Source organism: Antechinus flavipes, chromosome 4, assembly GCF_016432865.1.
Source record: "Antechinus flavipes isolate AdamAnt ecotype Samford, QLD, Australia chromosome 4, AdamAnt_v2, whole genome shotgun sequence".
NCBI lineage: Eukaryota > Metazoa > Chordata > Mammalia > Dasyuromorphia > Dasyuridae > Antechinus > Antechinus flavipes.
In genome coordinates this window covers 415,490,971-415,509,687 of record NC_067401.1, presented here as the reverse complement: position 1 = coordinate 415,509,687, position 18,717 = coordinate 415,490,971, and the positions used below count along the sequence as shown (strand labels likewise).

The 18,717-nt window shown below is 32.2% G+C and overlaps 1 protein-coding gene across 1 annotated transcript in view; it reads left to right on the top strand.

The window, feature by feature from the left end:
- The window catches only part of CEP350 (centrosomal protein 350), a 178,223-nt gene that overhangs the window by 138,255 nt on the left and 21,251 nt on the right, over positions 1 to 18,717 (top strand). Inside the window, exons 29-31 of the mRNA XM_051998844.1 lie at positions 3,128 to 3,342; positions 15,557 to 15,701; positions 18,359 to 18,519. Of these exons, the coding sequence (XP_051854804.1) occupies positions 3,128 to 3,342; positions 15,557 to 15,701; positions 18,359 to 18,519 (521 nt within the window). The remainder of the gene's footprint in view (positions 1 to 3,127; positions 3,343 to 15,556; positions 15,702 to 18,358; positions 18,520 to 18,717) is intronic.

The following is an 18,717-nucleotide window of genomic DNA, read 5'->3' as shown; positions in this document are numbered from 1 at the left end:
ATCTGACATAGCCCATCTACTATGAAACCTGGACTCTATCCTCTCTTACATTCAGCAAATTGCTCTCACCATTATTCCCACACTGTCTTTCCAATCTATAATCTCTGCTGCTACCTGTTCTTTTCAGATGAGATATTTATATAAAGCCTAGTTCAGCACTGGCATATAGTAGGTGTTTAATAGATACTTGCTTGTTCTTTTCCACTATACTTAAAAAAAACCTTAATAGACCCAACTATGCCTGCCGTATATTTTATATCTCTCTCTTCCTCACCTCATCTAAACTCCTTGAAAAAACTCTTGACAATTAATGCTTCCATCTTTCCTCTCACTAAAGCCTCTGCTGTTTAGCTAATGACTTAATCATTGAACTGAAACTACTCCAGAGTTTCCAGTGATTGATCTTGCTATATGTAATAACCTCTTTGTGATCGTCTTTCTTTTTGAAAGATAATTTTTCTCCTCCCTGGATTTTCTTTACATGGTTCTTGGTGGTTCTCTTAATTATTTGATCATGCCTCCTCAATCTTTTTTCCTGGAATCATCATCTATATCATATTCACTCACTCTTGTGTGGCCACCAAAGTTCTCTATATAATTTTTCATGTGGTGATCTCATAAGTTCTTCACAGTTCAGTTATCATCTCTGTTGAGAAAATCCCAGAGCTATTTATTTCACTCTACTCACTTTTCCAGACTCCGTCTTGCATACCAACAGTTTTTTAGACATTTCAAATAATATGTCCCATAGATATTTCAAACTCAACATGTTCAAGACAAAATTCACTATGTTTTCTCCTGTAAGACTTCCTTTTTCTAACTTTCCTTTTACTGTTGTGGGCACTATTATACTTTTAGTCACTCAAGTTGTAACCTAAATGTTATTACTATGTTTATCTGTCTCTCTGTCTTCCCACTTTCCCTTCCTGCCTTTTTTTCTTGTAATTTTTTTTCCTACATCGTTCACATTAATCCTCTTCACTGACAGAGCTATCACTTTAGGTAAAGCTATCACCATCTCTCACCTAGGCTGCATACCCTTCTAGATTGGTGTCTCTGAACCAGATCTCTCCCCATTCCAGTCCATCTGGACAGTATATCTGCCAAAGAGATATTCCTAAAGTATAGATGTGATGATTTGACCCCAGTGATTAATAAACTTCAATTATCTCCCAGTCTTTTTTAGGCCTTTTGGATTTGTTCTATTAAAAGCAAGGCTTTCTTTTTGAGAGGTTTGAGGAGATTCAAGAGGAACTATGAGAGAGAAATGCTATTATAACAACCTGTAATAGAGCTGATTCTTAGATTTATATTGAATTATAATAGGTGAATTAGGAAATATTTGAGGAACAGCAGTTTTTTTACTCAAGCCTTATTGGGTCCTCCATAAATCAGGAATTGATTTCTTTTTACAAACTGCTAAAAGCTGTCGGAGAAAAAACAATATAAACTGAGGTTTTCAAGTATAGCATTTTAGGTTCATCAGTCACATCTTATCAGCAATGTTTCTCATTCACCTAAAATTACTAGCATTTAATGATATAAATAAACTATGAAAAATTACATATTATCATCAAATAAATGGCATAAATATCCAAAAGTATACTCTTCATTCATACAGTATAATAAGATAATTAGTCAGGAAAGAAAAACCTTTAAGACTTTCCCCCTACAAAGCATAGTTCTTTTATAAAATTATACTTGAACAACTGTAATGATCCTTATTGTTTAAAAAAAGGAAGTCTAATAAATCCTTAAGGACTATTAAATAATTAAGTATATCTACATTATAGTTATCATACCCTTAAAATCTTTTGACACTGATATAATTTGCCCATATTTAAGTAATTCATTTAACCTTAAGCATTTGAAAGGAAGTGGAGTGAACTATAGATGATTATACATGGCTAAAGTTCTTTAATGTTACCTTCATCAGTCTAAATAAAACTTCCTGATTTCGTCTTTAAAATGTAATCTATTGGATCTTAAAGGCCATCTTAATTATCCAGTCCAGTCTCCTCTACTGTTTTTTTTTAAGGATGAGACATCTGCAACCCAGGAAATTTTAGAGACTTTTCTAAGTTCACACAAACATTAATTGGCAGGATTCATACTCAAATCTCGTAACTCTATCTTCATTGCTCTTTTCAGTATACTATGCAGTGTACTATCTTTCAAAGAGTTGAAATGATAGAGTACTTTTAAGATTTGCAAAGTAGAAATTATTATACAATCCTTTAAATTTAAGTCTTTAAATATTTATTAGATAGACTATTGCATTGGTATGAATTGTGGAAAGTGGAAAAGAAAGTGCATTCATATATTATTTTCAGTCAAGCAGAAGTGTATAAGATTCCATTCCTTCCTCCCTTACTAAAACAAGGGGCAAGGCTTGGTGCTTACCCTACAATTAGATAATTGATAAAGCAGGACATTAATATGTATAATAGAATCTGAAAACTTTTTTGACCTTTAAATGGATTGTATATCAGCAACTCACAAAACTTTGACATTTCATCAGGTATTAAAAATGTCTGGATAAGAAGACAATAGAGTTCTAAGCGTTCTCTTCCTTCATTAGTTACTTTGTGTTTAGGGGTGTGTGTGTGTGTGTGTGTGTGTGTGTGTGTGTGTGTGTGTGTGTAGGGTGTCATGGAATAAATTGGAAACAGTTACAATTATTTCCTTTTTCGTTTTGTATTCCCCATTCTTTGCATTTGTACAAAATAGATATTTAATAAATGTTTAAGTTGAATTTGGGTACTTGTCTAGCTTTATGTGCAGGAAAGGCCTATTGATAGGAGATAAGAGAACCCAGCAGTAGAAATAATAGGTATTTAATTTAGAAAGTGTCTTATTTCAATTTCTAGTTCTATTTCACACAATATCTGTTTAGTTAAGTAAGTAAGATGCCTGTTACATTAAAAAACAAATACTTAACGCAAAGTATCATGAAATGTCTTGTATATAACTCTTCACCTGATACTCTTAAGCTAATAAATGTTCATTTCAGCTTTTCTGCATTATGCTTTTATTCATGCAAATATAAATAGTAAGAAGAAAAATTGGGGTTAATCATTTTTGTTAAACTTGTAGTTTTCTCATATACTCTTCTTCCCTTTTACAGAAACAGCCAGTGAAGAGGAGTCTCTTGCACCTTCTTGCTCTAATCTAAACAGTGAAAGTTCTATCCCAGAAGAATTAGGCAGTCCACCTGCTGAAACTGTACCATCTGGAACTATAACTCAAGGGCAACCTGAGAGCCTAAATCACAGTATACTTACTGAAGAAATAGTTTATTCACAGGATCTAGAATTGTCTACTACCTCCACTACCAAACATGTAAGTGAAAGTGTAATTATACTTCATATCACAGTATCTTTAGAATTCTAAGAACCTTTACCAAATATAGTACTATTATTAATCATTTCATCAGAAATCATGTATTTACCATCTACAATATGCCAGGCAAAAAGTCTCTCTCTTTAGAGAACTTGCTCTCTAGGAAAGAGAGATTGAGGGGGACTCGTCAGCAATGATGGCAGACTAGCTTTTGAATATGGGCTGCAGGTAAAAAAGAGTGAGCAGGACAGCAGACTCATTGCAAGAATTTGACTCATTTTGAAAATCAGTATGCAGTGCTGGTTATCTTTTTAGTCAGAAGCTAAAAGAAAGATCTTATTAGGGCAAAACTCCAAGAGTGACCAAGGATTTGGGGAAACTCAGTCCTATAATATGCTTGACATTCTTCTTATAAAAAACAATAACTACCAAGAAAACCACCAAGAACAATGGAAAGAATCCAGCATTTATTTTTGCTGAACAAGGGGATATTACTCCCCAAAACATCAATGTATCCTAAAGATTTTTGTCAGAAAAGTGGGGAATAATGAAAACACACTAAAGATTGGAGATAAGTTTTATTGTAAAGGAAAATGCATATTGTTCTGCTGGCGGTATCCCCCAAATTTCCTCAAATGGAACCCTTTTCCCCAAGATTTCCAAGATACTTGACCCCAAAGGAAAAGATTTATTTCAAGGTGAAGGTATTATCTCAGAATGAAGTAGAAAATGAAGGTTATTTAATCATTGACAAAAATACAAGATTTCAGTTAGAGGTTAGTGAAAGTAAAAAATATATATATTTTTTTCTTCTTTAGACAGATGCACAAAATCCATTGACTTACGTTTTATTTATTTTTGATTGTGACTTTTTATATATAAAAATTTTTCAATATGCTTCTTTCTTTTACTCTTCCAAGTCCCTCTTATTTTCTCTTGTCACCAGGAAAAAAAAAAGACCCACTATCTACAATTAATAATAAACACAACATTCAACACCCACACATGAAAAGATTTAACATAAACTAATGCAAAATGAAGTAAGCAGAGTCGAGGAAACAGTATGTTTGATGAGTATAGTGAGGTAAATGAAAAGAATAACTACAAAACAATTGAAAGGTATTGTTTTATAAGTACTAAAAACAAGCCTGACTCCATTGAAGAGATATGAAAAAACACCTCCCTCCACTCCTTTAGAGGTGGGTAGTCTACAGGTATGGGGCCATGCATGTATTGTCAGATATTTTTCAGTGTATTGATTAGTTTTACTGATTTGGAGGTTATGGGGAATGGAGCAAGGAACGAAGTTCTCTGCCTTTTTCTTAATAAATAAATAAATGAGCAGAGCAAATCTTTTTTGTTATAAGGAAAAGCTGTCTGGGAAGGATATAAAATGAAATTTAGATGCTATAAAACAAAAGTTGTCAATTTAAAAGCAATTTTTAAAAATTTAATAATACTTTATTTTTCCAAATACATGCAAAGATAGTTTTCAACATTCACTTTTGCAAAACCTTGTATTCCCAATTTTTCTCCCTTTCCTACTCTATCCCCCTTTCTTCCTCCAAGATAGCAAGCAATCCAGTATTTATTAAACATGTGCAATTCTTCTAAATTTCCATATTCATCATGCTGTGCAAATCAAAAGAGAGAGAAAAAAAAGCAAACAAACAAACTACAAAGGTAAAAATACTGTGCTTTGATCCACATTCAGTCTCCATAGTTCTCTCTCTGGATATGTTGGCACTTTACATCACAAGTCTGTTGGAACTGCCTTGAATCTCACCTCATTGTTGAGAAGAGCCACGTCCATCACAAAGGGCTGAAACTCTTGAGTTGTGGCACTGAGGTCTGTTCGAGCATTCAAGGCTAACTACTGATTGGACAATACTCTATGGGAATATGCTTGGGAAATGGCCCTTCCCACTATCCTGTGCTGGTTCCATGATTGGTGTGTACAGAGGATTGTATGAGGGACTAGGGGGTAGAGTAAGACTAGCCAGGGTCACTTTGGTGGTGGACGAGGAAGAAGGAGGTGGCAGAGATTCTGCTTCCATCCAATTCAATTCGACCTCTAAAGACAAGGACTTTTGCTTATTCTGACTCCAGCTGATGCTAAGGTATCCAGGGTGCTAATGCGGTCATCACAGCCATGTACAATGTTCTCTTGGTTCTGCTCATTTCACTTAGCACCAATTTATGTGAATTTAAAAGCAATTTAAAAAAAAAAACAGTATCAGGAATGCTAATAATTGGAGTTTGGTAGGGAAAACCATGTACAACAAAAATGATTTTTTAAAAAATGATATATTGGGGGAATTGTGGGAAAGTGATGGCATGCCTAGAGGAGCCTAGACCTTCTGTAATTACCACAATAAAACCTAAAAATGTGTCATTAACTGCTGAAATAAGGAAAATCAACTGGTAGATTCCTCTATCCAAACCAAAGGTACAAAGAGATACCACCAGAATACTCTAAGAATGGTGAAGAAAATAAGCTGGGACAGTTCTAAAGCAAAGCTCAGAGTTGCCCCTGAGCAACAACAGAGGCCCTATATATCTGGTATCTTAAAATAAAGGTAACTGTGGCCAATCTCAATGGTGAAAGAAGAGCTCTAGGAAAAAAGTTCAGGTAATCATAAAGCCCCATGGCAGGAGCCCAGTCAATTAAAGCATAATATAGGGAGACAACCCAGAGCCCTGTGGCAAGAGGAAGCAGTAGTGGAGTCCTGTTAAAGAGGAACTAAATTTTCACCATGCTCAAGACCTACACCATTTAGAAGTGTAAGAGCAGGACCCAGATGTAGATCATTTCAACCTTTCAACACAGGCTGCAAAAGTGTGCTAACACACCGAATATTAAGAAGAAATTAAGAGACCTAGATGAAGAGATCAGCTGTACAGCTCCAGTTAAAATTTCAGGGGGAAAAAAGTGCTTTGGCTAGAGAATTGTAAGAATACCTAAGAAGAAATCATACAGGGTACAAAATAGAATAACTGGGAAGGAAAAAAAATAAGAAAAATTGATACCTGAAAACAGTGGAAAATCTCAACCAGGAGCTAACTGCCAAAAATTAGAGTGAGCTAAACAAAAAATAGCTCAATAATACAACAAGAAATAATAAAAACAAAAATCATAAAATTGGGGAGGGAGGTGTAAGAAATAATAATATAAAAAACAATCAGGAGAAAGGTCAAGAGATAATTTAAGAATTATATTATTTGAAAATCATGACCAAATAAAAGCCTACATCTAATTGAAGAGAAATAATTGGGTAAGAAATTAGTTTCTTCCCACCCCACACTCTTCACCAAGAAAAGATATTAAAATGATTCTGATACTAAATAATAAGAAATCCAAAATCGTCAGGAGCCAATGCTACATGAAAATGAAATATGTTTAGAGGGACTGCAGGTTATCTCTGGACATCTGTGTACTGGAAAGATAAATTAGGTTTTGTATGTACAAAAACAGGTTATTGGCTCTTAGAAGTAAGCCATATATTTATTTGTACTGAAATGTATTATGAGATATTCTCTTGACTTGATGTGATCAAAAGCTTACCATAATTTTGCAGAATAAACCATATCTTTTTGTTACCATATTCCAAGAAGTTATAAATGAAAACTCTATATAAACTCTTAGAATAGAGAACACAATGGAAAATTGAATCCACTAGTCATCTGAAAGAAAACCTAAAATGATAATTCTTAGGAATGCAATGTCATAGTCAAAATCCAGAGCTCACAAGTTATTGAAAAAAAATGCTACAAGCAATCTAAAAGAAAGAGTTGGATATACAAAGGAATCACATGATCATAGAACTGTAGAGGCTGCCACCATAGAGGAGAGAGAACTTGGAATCTGATATTTTAAAGGGTAAAAGATAAAACTTACTATCAATAATAATTCATCTGGCAAAGTTAAATATGTAGGGAAAAGAAATGAACATTTTAGTGAAATAGAATAGTTCCAATTACAGACAGTTCTTACTTTATATAAGTAGACTGTTTTACAGACCTTTTTGTAAAGTGATTTTTACATAATGTGAATTTGCCCACAGATGTGGGAAAAGGACAAGGGAAAGGAAGGAGAAAGGAAGCCATATGCAGGTGGAGGGAGGATTCAAGGACACTTGTTGAATCAGGGACAGAGAAACAAGAGCAGAAGGAGGAACAAGTGCGGGTCAAATACATAGACTCCAGACACAGACAGGAGAGGACAGGTAACACGTGGAGATGAGGTACAGATATACAATACTCTAGCACAGACAGACAAGTGGAGACTAAATATGCATACAGTGGGTAAAAGTGGTGCAAAGAGCTCTTCTGTTAGCAACAGAGATGTTAGATCCCTTCTCTGGCATCAGCAGTGGTTCATAAATCCATTCTGCTCTTGCTTGAACAGGTTTTTTGAATGATTTTGTTATTGTTTGTTTTTTGGAGGTGTGGGCATTTGGAAGTCTACAGAGCATCAAGCAGAGAGAGAGAGAGAGCACAGCCCAGCACTATACAGTAAAGTTAACAGAGGTGGGGTTTTTTTTGGAGGAATTTAGGTTTCTTTCAGACTTTTTTTACATAAAGCCAGATTTGTACAATGTGAATTTCCATGTATAAAAACTTTTACTAAGGAAAAGATCAGAATTGAATTGGCATTTTGAAATGGAAACAAGAGCCAGAAGAAAATTTTTTAAAAGATATATATGCTTGTTTAATTGGAAGAGAATATGTAAAAATTACTTAATAGCAGAATAATAATAATAGAATAAGAAATAAATTCTCAGAACACTAATATTTTTAAGAGTCATAGAAAAAGATAAATATGAGAAAGGATCCAAAGGAGTTTTTTTTGCTTTGATGTTATTGGGAAAAAACAAAAAGTAAGTTGACAGATTAAGGATTCTATCAGCTTCTATCAAACATTTTTAAAAAATTTATTTCTGTTACTCAAACTGTTTGCAATAACAAGGAAAAATCGGTAATCCTACTTTTCCGTGATCTAGATATGAAATTGATATCTAAATGAGGAAAAAGCAAAATAGAGGAAGAAAATTATAGAACAATATCTTTAATGAACATTGATACAAATAAGTTTATGTAAAATAATAGCAAAAGGTTGTGATAACCGCGTTAGCACCCTGGATACCTTAGAATTAGCCCGAGTCAGGATAAGCAAAAGTCCTTAGTCTTTATTCTTGGTCTTTAGAGGTAGGATTGAATTAGATGAAAGCAGAATCTCCATGACCTTTCTTCTTCGTCTCCCGCCCAGAGTGACCCTGGCTAGTTTTACTCCATCCCCTCGTTCCCTCCTACAATTCTCTGTATATACCAATTATCCATAGTGAGAAGGGCCATTTTCCAAGTATATGCTTATAGAATATTGTCCAATCGGAAATTAACTTAAATTGCTCAGTTGTCCGGACCTCAGTGCATGAACTCAAGAGTTTCAGCCCTCTATAAAAAGTATAACTTCATATTATAAAGTTCACACATTATGACCTAGGCATGTGGAGGTTGAAAAACTACAAATAAAAAAAAAAGTTATATAAATTTTAACTCTGTTGCTGTTATCAGTAGATAATAAAAAGGCTTTTGACAAAATCCAACTCTTTTTTTATCTTAAAAAAAAATACTAGAAAAAGGAACAAAGGACCTTTCTTTAATGCACTAAATAATATGTTTCTAAAACAGAAGTAAACTTTATAAATAATAAAGAAAAATTCACAGACTTTCCTGATATCAGGGGTAAAGGAAGGATGGCCCATCATTATTGTTAGTGTTTAACATGTTCCTAGAAATGTTAGCTATAGCAATAAAACAAGAAAAATAAATAGAAGTAATGAGGATATAGCAAAAAGGAAACAAAATTATATTTTGCAGATGATAACTTCATTAATTGAATTTAATTAACTCCAATTAATTGAAGCAATAAGCAGTGTTGCATACAATAAGGAGAGTGAGAGAAAAATCCCACTTCAGCCTATGTACCGTATACCACATTTGGGAATGTAGCTAGCAAGATACATTTAGAAACCATATGAATTCAATTTTAAAACCCTTTACAGAATTAAAGACAGATATAAATACACACACACACACACACACACACACACACATATTTAGCTTTTAGATTTTATTTTCAGTTCCAATTACTCTCTACTCCCAAACCTTTAAAAATCAGGAAAAATAAAATCCTTTACAAATATGTAGTCATGCAAAACAAATTTCCACATTAGTCATCTCTCCCCATTCCTATCCCCCCAACTGTCTCCTCCCCCCCTCCAAAATAAAAAAAAAAAAAAAAAACAGGATAAGAAAATGTGCTTCAGTCTATACTCTGAAGCCATCAATTTTCTTGTCTGGAGGTAGATAACATGAGTCCTTTGGAATTGTGTTTGGTGCGTGTGATGTTCAGTTACAAATTATTTCACAGTTGATTATCAATATCTTTGATATTGATGTTATTATATAAATTGTTCTACTTCTGCTCACTTAATTTTGCATCAGTTCATAGAAGTTTTTCCAGGTTTTTCTGAAACTATCTACTTCGTAATTTAATCAAAGTAGTATTCCATCACATTCATGTACCATAATTTGTTTAGCCATTCCCCAATCAGTGGGCATCTTCTCCATTTCTAGTTCTTTGCCCCCAGAAAAAAATGAAGTGTTATAAATATTTTTGTACATACAGATCCTTTTCTTCTTGCTTGGAATATAGACTTATTAACAGTATTATTGGGTCAAAGATATATATATATATATATATATGTATGTATGTATGTATGTATGTATGTAGTTTAGTAGCTTTTTGGACATACTTCTAAAACATGATGTGATGTTTCTGAGATTTTCTCTCTCTTGTTTGCTCAATAACAAATTGTTTTGGCATATGCAGCTATATAATGTGGTTTGAGATTTTGTACTGATATTGATTTCCTACATATTCTTGACTTTTTGTTCCTCCAGATGAATTTGGTTAAGAGTTTTACTAATTCCATAAAATAATTCATCGGTAATTTCATTGGTATGGTATTGAATAAGGAAATTTAGTTAGTATTGTCATTTTTATTATATAGACTTAGCTTATCCAGGAGCAATTAATATTTCTTTGATTTAGTTCTGTCTTGATTTGTGTGAAGAATGTTTTATGATTGTGTTCATATAGTTCCCGTGTGTGTCTTGGCAGGTAGACCCATCAAATATTTTATACTATGTGTAGTTATTTTAAATGGAAATTTCTCTCTCTCTGTGCTAGGTTTTGATGTATTATTACAGAAATGTTGCTTAGTGTGCATTTATTTTATATCTTGCAATTTTGCTGAAGTTGTTTTGATTAGTTTTTTGTTGTTGTATCTTTAGGGTTTTATGAATAAATTAACATAGTAGTTGTAAAAAGTGCCTTATTGCTCTAAGCTGTAGTATTTGTAGTACAGAGTAGTATAACTAGTGATAGTGGACATGCTTGCTTTACAAATCTTGATCTTTTTGAAAATGCTTCTAGTTTATCCCATTATATATGTTTTCTCTGGGTTTTCTGACAGAAATTAAGGTGTGTGTGTGTGTGTGTGTGTGTGTGTGTGTGTGTGTGTGTTTTAAACAAGAATTAATGTTGTATTTTGTCAAAAGCTTTTTCTTCACTTGTTGAAATAATTATATGATTTTTGTTGTTAATATGGTCTGTTATGGTTTTCCTAATATTAAACCAGCCCAGCATTCCTATTAGAGCCTAGTTATCTTTGTGATATATTGCTACTCTCTGTTTTCCAGTACAGTTTTTAAAAATTAGCATCATTATTCATTAGGGAAATTGATCTGTAGTTATTCTTTTTCTGTTTTGATTCTCCCTGGAGTAGGTAGTAAAATTCTGTGGAATATCCATTCGATCCTGGTTTTTTCCCTCCCTCCACCCCTTTTTAGGGAATTAATTTATAGCTGGTTCAGTTACTTTTTCTATGATTTGTTACTTATTCCTCTTCTGTTAATTTTGGGGAATTTCAATTTTTGTAAATATTCATTTTATTTAAGATTGTCAGTTTTGTTGATATATAGTGGGACAAAATTGCTCCTAAAATTGTTTTTATTTCATTTTTGATTGTGGATTCATTCATATTTGATTTTACTTTTTTGATCAAATTAGCTAGTCACTTAAATTATTAGGTTTTCCCCTCAAAACAAAACACACACACACACACAACACTTCTTGTTTTATTAATTTGGTTGGGGAAGTTTTACTTTCAGTTTTGTTGATCTCTCCTTTGATTTTTCACATTTCTATTTTAGTGTTTAATTAGAATGTTTTAATTTTTTGGTTTTCTAATTTTTAAATTGCATACCAAATTCATTTATCCTTTTCTCTTTATTATTGTTGAAAGAACTCAAAGATAAAAATTTTCCCCTGAGTACAGCTGCATCCACATTTGGTGTGTGTTTTCATTGTCTTTACTGAATTTACTGATTGTTTCTTTGATTTGTTCTTTGACCTAGCCTTTCTTTAGAATTAAATTATTTAGTTTCTAATTAATTTTGAATTTGTGCTCAAAGGGCTTTTGTTAAATGTAGTTTTTACTGCATTATGATCATAAAAAGATGCATTTAATAGTCCTACTTTTCTTCATTTACTTATGAGGTTTTTTGTTTTGTTTTGTTTTGTTTTTTTGCTTCAATACATGATCAAATTTGTGGATATGTCTTTCAAAGCTGAGAAATAAGTACATTCCTTTTTATTTCTATTCAGTTTTCTTCAGAGAGCCACCATATCTAACTTTTCTGATATTCTTCCAAACTTATTAATTTTGTGGTAACTTTACCAAAGTCTGTGAAGATCAGATTGATGTCCCTCACTATTATAATTGTACTATTTACTCCTATAACTCATTTAATTTTTTAAAAAGTATCTAGATGTTCATAGACAAAGGGCATGAATGTGAGTTGATTATGTTGGGATTATCTCTTCCTCCCAAAGAAATGATGAGAAAGAGGAATGCATTAGAAGGGGAAGGGAAAAGTAGAAAGGAAATTTTTTCTCACATTAAAAAGACGTGCAAGGAAAATCTTTTATAGTGGAAGGTGGAATGGGGAGTGGAGAAGATTTGCAGGCAATGTTTAAACTTCACTCTAAAGGAATGGTTCACAAAAAGGAAGAATGTGTGTATCTGTGTATATATATATATATATATATATATATATATATATATATATATACACACACACTTATATTTATATTTAATTAGGTATAAAAATCTATCTTATCCAATAGGAAAATAGGATAAGAAATTTGGGGGTGTGAGTTAATTAAGGTAGGCAGTGATCAGAAGAAAAAACAGACTTTTAAGGAGGAATATTATAAAAAGAGGGAGACAAGGATGGAGAGAAATACACAGTTAGTAATATGAAGTGGGCAAGTAGAATGGTTTAGAAACTAGAATCGATTAATATGTGGTTTACAGGAGACACATTTGAAACAAAGATACTGCCAAAGCAGAATCTATTATGTCTCAACTGAAGTAAAAAAGCAACAACAACAACAAAAAAAACAGGGGTAGTGATCATGATTTCAGACAAAACAAAAGCAAAAATACCTAATTAAAACATAATCTGGGAAACTACATTTTCTAAAAAAGTACCATTATCAATGAAGAAATTTAAAACACTTTATGGCAATTTTCTCTTATAAAAGTCTTTATTTCTCAAATATAGAGAACCAAATCAAATTTACTAACATTGGTCATTTCCCAGTTGATAAATGATCAAGAGATATGGATAGACAGTTTTCAGAGAAAAAAAAAAAAAAACCAATACATTAAAGCTGTCTGTAGTCATGTGAAAAAAATGTTCAACATTATTATTGATTAGAGAAATGCAAATTAAGATAATTCTGAGGAATCTACCTCACAGCTATCAGAAATGACAAATGATAGAAGGGGATGAGGAAAAATAGGTGTACCCCTACTAAGTTTGTATAGCAGTTCTTTCTGTAATGGCAAAGAATTGGAAATTAAGGAGATCCTTTCAATTGGGGAATGGCTGAAAAAGTTGTAGCATATGATTATGGTGAAGTATTATTGTGTTGTAAATGACAGGGAGGTAATTTCAGAAGAAACATGGCACAGCTTATATAAACTGATGTACAGTGAAGTGAAAAGCACTGGGAAATTGTTGTATACACAGTAATAGCAAAGTTTAATAATGTTAAACTCTGAAAGACTTGACCACTCTGTTTAATACAATGAAGCAAAATAGTTCTAAAAGACTCATGATGAAAAGAAATGTATCCACCCCCAGAGAGAGAACTGATAAACTCTGAGCAGAAATTGAAGATTTTCTTGCTGTCTTTATAATTCTTTTGATTTTTTTTCAATATGACTAATATGAAATTTTCTTTTGCATGATTTCACATGTATAATTGACAATTTTGCTTGTCTTCTCAGTGGGTGGGGGAGGGGTAAGAGAATTTGGAACTTAAAATTTAAAAAGAAAAGAATGCTTAAAAATAAATAATAAATTTGTTTTAAAAAATTTAATTTACATGCTGTGCCATTTAATGCATCTATGGTCAGTATTAATATTAATTCATTGTCTATGGTACCTTTTAGTAAAATGTCATTTCCCTGTTTATCTCATTTAATACGATCTATTTTTGCCTTGGTTTTGTCTGAGATCATGATTGCCACCCTTGTCTTTTTTTACCTCAGCTGAAACATCATAGATTCTGCTTTAGTTCCTAAGTCTTTTTAGATCTTTCTCTTCCAAGTGTGTTTCTTATAAACAACCTATTGTTGGAATCTGATTTGTAATTCATTCTGCTATCCTCTTTCATTGTATGGGTGAGTTCATCCCATTCATCCCATAATACAGTTATGATTGCCAACTGTGTGTTTCCTTTCATTTTATTCTGCTATATTTAGGTTTTTTCTCTTTCACTCTTTAAATCTTGTCCCCTCTTTATAACTCTCTGTTTTGCTTCAGACCACTGCCTTCCTTAATTTATCTTTCCTCTTATCCCTGGTTCTTTTTCTTATCCATTTTCCTTCCTTATTTCCCTATTGGATAATATGAGTTTATGTATCCAGATGTGTACATACATTCAAATGAAAGTGTGGTCCCAGTATTGTTCACTCCCTTCACCTGCTGCCCTGTATTATAGAACTCTTGTGCAACCAATTTATGTAGACAATGTTCCCCATTCTTCCACCATTCCCAGTGCCTTTGTCTTCCCTACCCTCCATTCTTTTGAAATCATCTAGACCTAATAGATTCATACCACGACCCTCTATTAATTAGGTTCTTTCTTAGGACCTATTGCTGTTGAAATTAAGGTAAATTGAAGTAACAATTCCAAGCTTGTTCAGTTTATTGGTAAGGTTAGCAGTTACCAATAAAAGTGATCTTTAGTTCCTCAGCAATCCAAAAGACCCTGAATGAGGGCTGATAGATTATTTTTATGGACAAAAGGAAGACCATCCAAAAACTAAAAGGGACTTCATAGATAGGAAAACAATATAATTGGCTAGAAATTGGGGATATTAGGCTAGCAGTAACCCCTTTCATCTTGCCTGTGTGGAAAAAAGCTCGTTGTAGGGTCTACTTGTATGGCCAATTAGTGTTGCAGTCATAACAGACCAGACTTTCTTGAAGGACAGCCAATGTTGCAAGGATCATAGATGAGACTCCCTGGCATTCACCTGCATCCTTCAAGGATAACAGATTTCTTTGACATAAAAAAAAAGGAACAGTGATTATCAGGAAAACTGAACTCTTAATTCTAGCACTTTCTCTCTCTCATTTGTTTATTTTATATGTAGCTTGTTTGTTTTTTATGTAGTTTTATTATATGTTATATAGTTTTTTATATGTAGTCTTATATGTTTGTTCGCTTGGTATCTTCCTATTAGATTGTGAGCTCTTTGAGGGTAAGGACTGCTTTTTGACTTTTGAACTTTGTTTTTTGTATCCCTGTTGCTTAGCATTATGCCTGGCACATAGTAGGTGCTTAATAAATGTTTATTAATTGATTTACTTTCTTTACATATACATATGTGTGTGTGACTGATTCGTGCTTTTTGTTCTTTCATCACAATCATTTCTAAAAATGCTTTCCTTTTCTTCTCTTCCCCCTTTCACAACTGAACTTTACCCTTGTATTATGTTCCTTTTTTAAATAAAATTTTTAAAATAATTTAGTAAATGTCTCCTCTTTGCTTCCATATTTGAATAGTCACCTTCCAAAAGCTGTGCATCCTTGTCAAAGCATGATTCCAGTAAAGGAAGTCACCGGACTGGAGGACAGTCTCGCCTATCTGGGAAATCCCATCAACTCTCTCATAGTTGGTCAGATGAGTCATTATCTATGACACAGTCAGGTAAGACTAATAATCTTTAATTATATCATTTCAATACAATTTGTCTTTCTGCAAATGAATAAAATGCTTTTTTCTAAGTTTTTGTCCATCATGATTGAATTGAGAGGTTTTTTTTAAATAAAAGAGCTTATAACATCACAAGTGGGCACTATAAAATTTTGTACTTTTTTGTTAGCAAGGAATGCTGCAAGCAATGAAGCTAGATGATAATACTGTAATTATTTAATTAGCAGGAGGCAATTGAGATTATTATTTTACTGTTATCACATACATCAACAGCTAATAGCTTAAGGTTCCATATCAAATTCTCTTTTCTAACAAAATTGCCTCAATTTTCCTCCTGTCAGTTTGATTGAAGGTCATTTAATGAATTATTCTTTTTTATTTTATGTAATGGATTAAAAGGCTTCAGAATAAATAAATGCATCACACTTTTCTAAAGCAGATTATTCCCATAAAACTATAGAACATCATAAAACTGTATACAATGACATGATTTCCACTTATCTGTACAATCATGCCATTGTGATTTGGCAGGGAATATATATTATTCATTTTCATTAGTCTTTTAGTCTTACTCTAATAAAACTCAGGGGTTTTTCATTTTTCAATATTTTTGTTTGTTTTTAATAATGTTTCTAAATATAATGAAAATTATTTCACATACATACTTCTTAAGATCAGTCTTCTTGTATATCAAAAAAAAGCTTAAATTAAGCACAAAGATATGATAAGAGTTACTGCATCTTAGAGTATAGATACAATATTATGTTCAACTAGTTCTTGGCTTTTCTGATCTGGGGAAAAATACTTTGTTTTTATGTCTATCTTTATTTGACAGTACCACTACAGTACATAAGTCATTATAATTTTCTTTTGTTTGATGTTATATTTCTTGTAGATTTAGTTAAGATTTTTGCCAACCTCAGATGAATTAAAAATAGTAACAATTATATTTTGTCTCAAAAAAATCATTGCTGATAAAATTTTTCTTGCCTGATATACTTACTTCCTGGTGAACTTTTAATTAACTCAGTGATCTTTTTCAGAGCATCATAAAAGTAACTTTTCAACCTTCAGATACTTGGTAATTTCTTTGACTAAAAAGCACAACAAATAATTTAGTTTAAAAAAATATTGATAAGATTAAATTCAGAAAAGATTAGTTTTTAGTCTCTGCCACAGATTTTCCATTTGTAGTGTAGTAGTTTAGAATCATTAGCTGCTATTTTTAGTATAAGTCTTTAATTAAATACTTAGGATTGCAAAACTCCAAAGTCTTGTTTTAAGTGCAGAAGTACATGGGAATAAAATTCATTTGCCTTTAATTTTCCATTAAATCAGTGGTTCCTAGCCTATGGTGTATAGACCTCTGAGAAGTTTCAAAGTTGTAACAAGATACTTCTAAAACAAATAAATATATAATGTATTGCGTAAGTAAATGTCTCACACATATGCAAGTTCCCATTTTTTAAATGTTACGTAGATAGTATAATTAATAAAATATAAATTTATTTTAAAATGTACCAAATTTATAGTAGCTTTTATAATACATTTTTTCAAATGGATAGTAGATACAATTCTTGTCATGTATGAATAACTCAAAATTTTTTGATATGGAGTCTTCACTTAAAAAGTTTGATTTAAAGAAAACTTTAATGGGAAGCTAGGTGGCCCTATGAATAGCGTGCAGGACCTAGAGTCAGGAAGACCTGAGTTCAAATTCAACTTCAGAGAGTGACTAACTGTATGACATAGCTCCTATATGAAGGATGGAATTCATATAAGATTCTCTTTATCTTCATTATATCTTTGTGGAGTTAAATAAAGACAGTACTCCTTCATGTTAGTGGTTTTCAAATTAATAAATTCTGAATTTACTGGGGTTTGCCAATAGTTTCTGGCTGCCTCCATAAATGAATGTAACTTGCCCAATATCGCCCTGTAAGTCACTAGTGTTGTGACCAAAACTTGGGGTTCCTTATTCCATATTTAAAGCTTCTTTGAATCAGACCTAAGACTGTCTCTCTCACTTTAAAGAGAATGTATATGACCTCCTGACCCCATTTAAAGAAATACTATAATTAATTCTGTGAATTCATATTAGTACTTAATATAATCTTCTTATTCATAAGTTTTTAGTGCACAAATATGTTTTTTGATTTGTTTTTAAAATTAATTTCTGTTTTCTGTCTACTTAAATGTCTCCTTACATGAGTAGATGTGACTAGTGTATTATTAGTGAAGCTGGAATGTGATCCAAACATTCTGGAAAGTAATTTTGAATTTTACCCTCAAGTCACTAAATTATTTATATCCTTTGAGCTAATAATCCCATTACCACGGTTTTATTTGTAGTTTCAGGTGACAGAAATGAAACCTGAAAATAGGGAAACAAATGAAAAAACAATTGAATAAGAAAGGATGTAAAGTCTGTTTTCCTTAGTTTGTGAAAATTTTATTTTATTGAATGTTTAAATGAGGTTTTCTTTTGAATTTTTTGGTAATTAAGATTAAACACAAATGTTTTTATGATTATTGTGCTTTAGGAAAATCTGTTTGCGGGTAAATTTCATTCATGAACGAAATTTATCACCTGAGGAAAAACTAAAGAAAAAGCTATATATTTTAAATTGCTTTAATTGTATCTTTTTCAGAACCTACTTCTGACCAGAGTGACATTGAAGGTAGAATCAGAGCTTTAAAAGATGAGCTGCGGAAGAGAAAATCAGTTGTTGATCAATTGAAAAAGGAACAGAAAAAAAGGCAGAAAGAGAGGCTAAAAGCCCAAGAGGCCAGTCTGATCAAACAGTTAGAGGTTAGAAATTGGATGGGAAAAGGGTAATCTGATACTAAGGCTAATGTATATATGAAATCCAAAATGTTTTTTATATTTACAAAGTGATAATTGATTAGAAAATTTCCATTACTAAATGGTTCTTTTTATGCTGGAGTTTTTTTTTTTAATCTTATGAAATCTAAGTTTTTTACAAAGAATTAAACACAAATGATTTTT